The 8,658-nt window shown below is 44.2% G+C and overlaps 1 protein-coding gene across 1 annotated transcript; it reads right to left on the bottom strand.

Annotated features, from left to right (window-relative positions):
- Positions 1-4,796: 4,796 nt before the first annotated feature.
- Positions 4,797-8,185, bottom strand: LOC140908185 (gallinacin-9). Its single transcript, XM_073335148.1, has 3 exons — positions 8,102-8,185; positions 6,258-6,345; positions 4,797-4,924 (listed from the first exon to the last, which is right to left on the bottom strand). The coding sequence occupies exons 2-3, from the start codon at positions 6,313-6,315 to the stop codon at positions 4,797-4,799; spliced, it is 186 nt and encodes a 61-aa protein (XP_073191249.1). The 5' UTR covers positions 6,316-6,345; positions 8,102-8,185.
- Between the last annotated feature and the right edge of the window lie 473 nt (positions 8,186-8,658).

Genomic DNA, 8,658 nt, shown 5'->3' with positions numbered 1-8,658 from the left:
TGTATAATTTTAGAAACTGTACAGAAAATTAAAATCTATCTTGAGCATTCTGCAACAGAGCCATCAGCTTGAGGAAGTTTCATTGCCAAAGTGATCTCATTAAAAAGAATATTGCAAGTACTTCAGACTATAGATATAATTAATCTTTAGCAAAGTTATAACAAAGCATTATTTTAGAATAAAGGAGGTGATACCCTCAGCTGATATGTTGTGAAACCAATGAAGAATGAAAATCTGCAAAGTGACTCCCTCTGAAAAATTATTACAAGGCCTGTATGACACTTTGCCTGATCATCTATCTGACTGTAGGTTCCAAAGAGATCTCATAACATATGTATCCAACCTTCTAACTATCAAATGAAATGTAAAGAACCATCAGGTGAGGATACAGCTGTTTATCTTATTACCCCATTAACTGTTATCAGTATTATTGGTGGTGAACCAAGAAACCGAGTCAGATGCCTTTATGTTGCAGCATGATGAGCTATGAAACCAGAACAGAATCATTAAGGAAGCATTCAGGTGTGTTTGGCAAGGCTTGTTCTCTCCAAACACACATCCTGCTCCTGCCCATGGTTCTATTATCCTTTCCACAGGGATTCTTTTCTTCCACCTTTTGCTCTATTAGGATATGATTCACTGCTCAAATAGTAATTCCTAGGATCACTCTACTTCCCTTTGTTGCAGTGTTAGCTGGGAAGGATGGTTTATAGCTCAGTCACTAGAGGAGAATGAGAAAGTCAGGGCTTAGTTCTTAGCTCTGCCACAAACTCCATGTGTGACTTTGGGCAAGTCACTCTGGGCCAGATTTGTAAAGGGTCAAAGGAGAAATCTGGGCTCTTTGTCTCTCTGGGACTCAGTTTTTCAGGGACAAATAGGGTTAATAATACTTCATCTATCTCATCTATTTTGATTGCAAGGCATTTGGAGAAGAGACCATCTTTTCCTAGGTACGTATACAGTGCCTAGAGCAATGGGGCTCTGATCCAGATTGAGGCCTCTAATCACGGTGATACTAATAATAGTTGAAAGTATGGTTTGAGCAATAAATACCCTGGGCTGCATAATAACAATCAATCATTGACCACATCCACCTGCATCATGGCAGACCCTTGGGACAGGCCCACAGAACAAGCTCACACAAGAAAACTCATCAGATAATGTACCCAGTGTGTTTGGGACAGGGTGGAATTCATGGCTGTTGCTGCAAAGCCCTCAAGCCAGCATGAGACACCTGACATGTAACCTACAGAAGAAGTTGATTCTGTAATTTCCACTTGGCACGCCCCCAGCCTCAAAGCACCCTCCAAGCTCTTCACTGCATGGGCAAACCCTGCCCCCACCTCCCCAGCTACCAACTTCTGCCTGCCACCTAAGAACAGCCTCAACCCCTCCCCCCCTGAAGCTGCCCAAAGCATCTTAACCCCACCCCTACCTCCTCCTAATGCCAAGTGTCCCTAAGGCTATGTCTACACTGGAAGGAGAGTGTAATTTTGGCTAGCCACCCTGAGAATGCGTCCACATTTCAGATGGGATCGTACTGGGAGTGGTTAGCGAGTTCCACCACTTGCTCTGCAATGGCTACACGTCTGTTTTTCTTGCACCCGCTCACTCGACGCTTGTACAGGTGTGTGTACACGGGCTGGAAATGACCCCTCCACCCCTGTGTAGACATGCCCTTAGAAGATGTGAGAGCTGATAAGCTCTGGACAGCTGGAAACGGGAGAGGTCGAGGGCTCATCATCCATGATCTAATTACACTTCTAAAGTGCCTTTCACTGGCACTCCTGGCTCTCAACCACTAGATGACAGCCACAGCAGAAAGATGTTTGTGTCCTTCTAATTGAGCATCAGCCTTGAAATAGGAACCTTCTGACTCTCAGTTGAGCCTGTTGGACTTTTGTGACGTATAACTAGGGTGACCACACATCCCGATATTATCGGGACCAACCCGATATTAAGAGCTTTGTCTTATATGCCCAACAACCTCCTTTCCCCACCCTCCAAAAAAGTGTGCTGATTTTTCACACTTGCTATCTGGTGACCCTACATATAATGGAGACAATCAAGAAAAGACAGCCTCTGCCTAAGGCTGTGATCAATTTTCCACTGTAGATTCCCCACACTGAAGGGGTTAAAAAAAGATTTGACTGAAATTTTTGATGCATGTTCCCATGGCTGAGGTCAGTTTCAGGGAACCTTTAGAGTAGGATCAGATATAGCCATTTTGGTATCTTGGGACCATCTGAAATAATTGAAAACTTTTTCTTTTGTAAAAGTTTCAGAGTAACAGCCGTGTTAGTCTGTCTTTGCAAAAAGAAAAGGAGTACTTGTGGCACCTTAGAGACGAACCAATTTATTTGAGCATGAGCTTTCGTGAGCTACAGCTCACTTCATCGGATGCATACCGTGGAAACTGCAGTAGACATTATATACACACAGAGACCATGAAACAATACCTCCTCCCACCCCACTGTCCTGCTGGTAATAGCTTATCTAAAGTGATCATCAAGTTGGGCCATTTCCAGCACAAATCCAGGTTTTCTCACCCTCCGCCCCCCCCCCCCCCCACAAACTCACTCTCCTGCTGGTAATAGCCCATCCAAAGTGACCACTCTTCACAATGTGTATGATAATCAAGGTGGGTCATTTCCAGCACAAATCCAGGTTCTCTCACTCCCTCACCCCCCTCCAAAACCACACACACAAACTCACTCTGTGCTGGAAATGACCCACCTTGATTATCATACACATTGTGAAGAGAGTGGTCACTTTGGATGGGCTATTACCAGCAGGAGAGTGAGTTTGTGTGTGTGTGTGGGGGGGGGGGAGGGTGAGAAAACCTGAATTTGTGCTGGAAATGGCCCAACTTGATGATCACTTTAGATAAGCTATTACCAGCAGGACAGTGGGGTGGGAGGGGGTATTGTTTCATGGTCTCTGTGTGTATATAATGTCTACTGCAGTTTCCACAGTATGCATCCGATGAAGTGAGCTGTAGCTCACGAAAGCTCATGCTCAAATAAATTGGTTAGTCTCTAAGGTGCCACAAGTACTCCTTTTCTTTTTTCTTTTGTAAAGTTCTTCTCATCTTTTTCTGAACAATCATGTGCTTGATTCTGATCTCACTTATACCAGTTTATACCAGCATAGCTTCAATGACTTCAGTAGAGTTACTCCTTATTTACAGCACTCAGTGTAACAGGGAGCAGAATCAGGGCTTGGAGCTTAAAACAGCTTGGTCTGATTTCCTCTGTTCTCCTCATTGTGGACAATGAGGTTTCAAAGTAGAGGGAAGGCCTAGGTGCAATGGAACACTGTGGTGAGGGTTACACACCGTACAGTCAAACTGGGACTGTACCCAGCTCCTGTGACACCACAAACTGATAGGATTTGCAATTACTATACGAAATAAATATCTACCCACAGGAGCTCATTGATACCTACAGAGATGTGTGGACCATAGTCTATAAATACCCTTGTATGATAGGGGCTTTGTTAGGGTATTTCATTTTACATTCAATTTTAAAAGGATAAACAAACTGGATTTCATAAGGAGAAGAATAATAGAAACAACCCCCTTGCCTCCCTGCAACACATACACACTTCGGTAATAGGATCTTAAACCAGCTTGCTTTTATTAATAGAAGAGTAACAAATATTATATGGTGATACAAGAGCTCCTTTCTGGAATTTCTCCAGCTCGCAAGGTTCTTTACAGCCCAAATAAGTAGCACTTCAGGGTTCCATTGAAGCAGGATCTGATGATTTTAGAAGCAAGTGGCTGTCTGCCAGATTCCCAGAGATCCTGCCTGGACAATCAGTCAGTAAATAGCCTATACAAAGGAAAGAAAATCAGATTTTTTGATGTTGATAGAACCGGGCTAATATGGTGTTTGATTTCAGATCAAAGGCACAGGAGGAATTGCCCAGTCACTGAATGGTGAGTGAAGAAATCCCTGGTTAACCTCAGCACAGGGAATCCATTGTAGCTACTGTGATATTCAGTTAGAGAGTTTTAATGGGGATAGCTATAAGTGTCTAAATGGGTGAAATCACTGTCTATAACAAGTATACATCATAAAAGCATGACACATCCATGTATGCTTGTTCTATCAAACACACCTCGTGTGCAACTGAAGGTAAAATGCGACTTACTTAGGTGACAGATCGCTAACTCTGAAGGAATGCAGGGGAACTCTAATTCTGCCTGAAGCCTGACTCTGATCTGGTGGCAATTCCATGCTAGCAGCCCTGCCTGGGGAGAGCACAGATCTCTGGGCATGCTCAGTGAATTGGCCCTGAGAGTAGCCCTGCAGTTGGGAGCATGGCCACTCCAGCGGAGATCCCTGGCTCCCGCTCTGAAGGCCCAAGGAGCTCCCAGCATCACATCTCCTTCCCCAAGTGGCCTCTCTGGTATTTTAGTGGGTGGGAAAGTGTCTCACCCTCCTAACTGTTTCTCTAGGACCTGTTCCTGCTGCAACATTAATGTGACCACCTGAGTGGCCTGTATAATTTATGGCACCTCCAGTCACAAAGAACAGGAATAGGACAGGCTGCAGATTTGCAATGTGGCCGAGTTAACTTCACAGAGGGACCTTCGTGCTTAAACCATTCGCATTCATTCAGAACAATGTTCACACTGACATCACCAAGATTTTTATAATGTCCTTCCTTGGTTTTCAAAAGTGGGAAAATAAAGGGCTAAGAGCTGAGCTACTTTAAAGACGGAAGGATTCACCAGATGTTAAATGGAAAGAGAGTAATGAAAATTCCTGCTCACACTGCAGGGTCTCTTACCTTCGACAGCAAGAACCAATCCAGCATTTTCCAAGGTATATAGCATTAAAGGGACATCCCCTAAAGTAACAGGAACCGCCACGGCGTTTACATTTGCTTGGACTAAATCTAGCCTGGGAGAATCCTAACAAAGAAAGAGTCTTAATTATCTGCAGAGCAGGGGAAATTACAGTTGTGATTCCAGGATGCCAAGCATTTCCCATTCACTAAGATCTGGCCAAGTCAGCCCGACTATCTTCCAGTATGAAAGTTTATCACAGTTTTAGTACTATTTCCATGGTTGCAGTTCTACCCACGTTCAATGGCAATCGGAAAGAAGAGAATTAAACAGGGACACTGACTCTCCAGCTGCAGTTTAGAACCATAGCTCTGAACTCAGGCATCTTTTACTGCTCCACACTTTTAAGCAACGGAAGTGGTTTTGTGGTGGAGGTGTAGTTTTGATTCTCTCTGGCTCTGACAGTGATGGGCCAGGCAGTATGATCAATGCAATTTGGCTAAGCAGGGTGAACTGGCATAGGACTGGGTTGGATGACTACAACTTATCAAAAAAGAAAGGCTTGAAAAAGTCCCTTCTGGTTTGAAATCCTGCCCATCTCAGAGAGACTGTTCAGATTTTCTTCGGAAGGTTCACTCAAGAATAGCTTCCTCATGAGCAATTGCCAGTTTTTGATTATACCTGAGGGGACTCTTATTTTAAAAATGAAGCTCAAATGTGCACAGCCAAATCTTGTTGATTAGTTTAGAACATTTGTTGTGCTTTCACAAAACTATCTTCAACTAACAGATAGAAACTGACCCCCTAAATGATTCATTGTCATGTCTGCAAACTTTGTGCCCCCCCCAGAGGACATCAGTTCTGTAAACAAAGCAAAGCCCCTTGTTGTGGAAGGTTTTGAGACATGGTGGGGCTAAGACACAGAGCTGAGAGGCTGCCATTTTAGAGATCTGGGTTCTGTTCCTAGATGCGTAACCTCTCAGTGGGAGGAGGCCTGACTTTATAATGTCAAGTTGTGAAGGGCACAGAATTATTAACACTAACAAGCAGCAGAAGTTACACTTTAAGTCATGGTCTCCTGGCTCCTAGCCCTATGCACTGTCTCCCAAACCCAAGGGTAGATTGAAAGGGGATGGCTGGACTTCATTTGTCAGTATCACCTCCAGACATTCAGTTCTGTGATTGCCTGTTATAAGGATAGTACATGCTGTGCAGATAGAATGTGGGGTGGCTTACTCAGCAAGCCTCAGTAAATTCTGCGGAAATAACACTGAGGGGACATGGATTTTGTTTTGACTGGTCATAATTCAGTCAAATCTCAATGGTTTTTCTTGGGGGCAGGCGCTAGAGATCATAAGAAAAAGTCAGAATAATTTTTCTAGTAGAAAGTGTTAGACAAGCTGAGTAATGGCTCCCAGATATCCCTTTATATCATCACTTGTTTTCATTGACACCTTACCTGGGGCAGTCAGGAGCACCAAGAAGACAACAGCGGAGAGCAGGTAAAGGATCTTCATTGCTGGAGGTTGGCTGGGAACTCAGTGTCACTGGAGAGAAAAGACACCAAGATAGATAGGAGACAGAGGACATTAAGACATTGGGGATTGTGACATGCTGAGCTGTAGAAATATTCCTTTAATCCAAAGGACATTTCTAATATGAGTTCTGCAATCTTTTTTGAATCGTGCCCAACGTTAGCATTTATTTTACCTGCACCTGCCCTTTTACAATAACAGGAAGGATACTGCCACCTAACTGTGGTAATGAGTTTGTGGTATCGGGGGCCTTTTCAAAGCACATATATCAATAGTCACAAAGTTTTCAGGACCATATTTCTTAATTTCAGCATTGAAGACCTCTAGTGCTTTTTGTGACCCCGTGAGCCAGGTTGCAAAGTCACTCACTCATGGGGTTGCAAATATATAGTCATTATGGAGGGCCAAATTTGAGTGAGTGGCCTTGTTACCAGGCACCTAGGGGCTCCACAGCACTTACTCAAGTTTGACCCAGCCACCCACAATGCCACTCAAATTTGGCCCAGTTGCCCCTCTGTCGTGATGGGGAAGGCCAGCAGTGCCAAATTGAGTGGGTGGTGTTGCAACACTATATCATGACTGAATTACTAGAAGGTTCAACGCTCCCCCCTTAGAAAGTGTGCCATGCCCCTTCCCCAGGCTGAGAACTTCTCATTGAAACTATTCCAGTTACCCTGGAATTTTACCAGTAACCTTTGGTCTTAGGCCACTTTTACTAAATATTCAAATAGTGGAAACAATGTTTCACTTACCAGACAATTCAAAGCTTCTTCCTCTTTTTGTCAAAGTGCAGAATGGGGATTTATTACACATTTACATAATTTATATGCTTTAACGCAGCACTTAAAGGAAGTCAGAAATCACAGAAAGAAGAACAGTGGTTAGATGATCATGTTTCTGATATTTCCCAGCACTGACGGGACTGGAGGAGGGGGCTGGACCCACCCCTCCCTATTTGTACCAGGTCTTGCTGAACCCAGGGCTAATAGTGCTTGAAAGTGCTCAAGCAGCACCATGAAGCCCCAGTCCATTTGGCTACTCCTCCTCTTCCTGCATCTCTCCTCCTTTTCTTCCCCTTTTCTCTCCTCCTCCCTCTTCTCTGCCTCCTTTCCTTCCCCTTCCTCCTGCCCTGCTTTTTCTCTGTCTCTCCCTGTCCTTTCTCTCCCTGAACACTTCTCCTTTCAGTCTTCACCTTAACCCCTTCATCTGTTTTTTTCTTGCCTGTTCTCTCTCTCCCCCCACCTTTTCTCTCCTGCCCTACCTTCTCCATCCTTCCCCTCCACTCCCTTTCTTGCAGTCATCATCCCTAAAGCAAGAAATCCTCCCAATTCAAAGTTCCCACAGTCTTACTCTTAGGTAACCAGTGGGGGATTAACTAACACAGGGTTGCAGGGGGACACACACTATGCATTTGGATAACTAGGATTTCTGGATAAAGGGAATTTGGATAACTGGAATTATCCTGTAGATGGTTTTAACTCAGGTAGCTTTAAAATAATCAACTTATCATTGGAATAAACATAATGTGTATAGTTTTGCTACTTCTCCATTCAAACTGGTAGGAAGGCATGTTCTCCAGCTCAGCCTCACAGAACTCCAAGTGGTTTCTCGAGATACCTAGAAACTTCATTTAGGTAGTTCACTCACTCAAGGGGTTATGACAGCTGTGTTCTTCTTCCCTTTCTGGATCTCACAGCCGTCTCCCTAGACAGGACTTTAAAGGAAGAATTAACGGGGTGATTATCAGAGAAGTGACTATAGTAGTTACCAGGAAAGGGGTGCTCTCAGTAGCCAGGTGATGACAGTCCTATTCACCGTCTCTCTCGTCCCGATATTTGAGCTTCAGGAAGTGATGCTTTGACTAAAACTGCCTTTTTTATACAGTTTCCGAGGGCTTGGTTTCTTCTTGGGAAAGCTGCTGTGGGCCAATCAGAAGGTGACCCCTGCTTCTGGGGAAGATTTGAAATGTCCAACCACAATTTGGACGTTGGAATTCTTTGTGCAAAACATCTTGTGCCATCCCAGACTGTGTAAAACACGTTAGGCCACCGTGGTTTGTGCAAAACGTCTTGGGACATATAACAAACACCTACTGGTTTAGCTGTGATCAGCAACTTACTTCTTCAGGCCAATTCCCAGGGGCCTCCCTGCAGGGTGGTGCTTGGCCAGCTTGACATGACTCCATGTGAAACAATACTAGTCAAAAGTACAGAGACAAATTGTTGATGTGCCAAGCCTGGTGAAGCCAATGGTGCCTACTGGTGCTAAACACCTCTCAGGGTTCGTCTCATTCACATGATTCAGGTAGGAGAGAAAGAGAAATGA

The sequence above is a fragment of the Lepidochelys kempii genome, chromosome 3 (genome assembly GCF_965140285.1).
Source record: "Lepidochelys kempii isolate rLepKem1 chromosome 3, rLepKem1.hap1, whole genome shotgun sequence".
NCBI classification, from domain to species: Eukaryota; Metazoa; Chordata; order Testudines; family Cheloniidae; genus Lepidochelys; species Lepidochelys kempii.
Note: the sequence above shows the minus strand (reverse complement) of the source record. Positions and strands in the feature narration are given on the sequence as shown.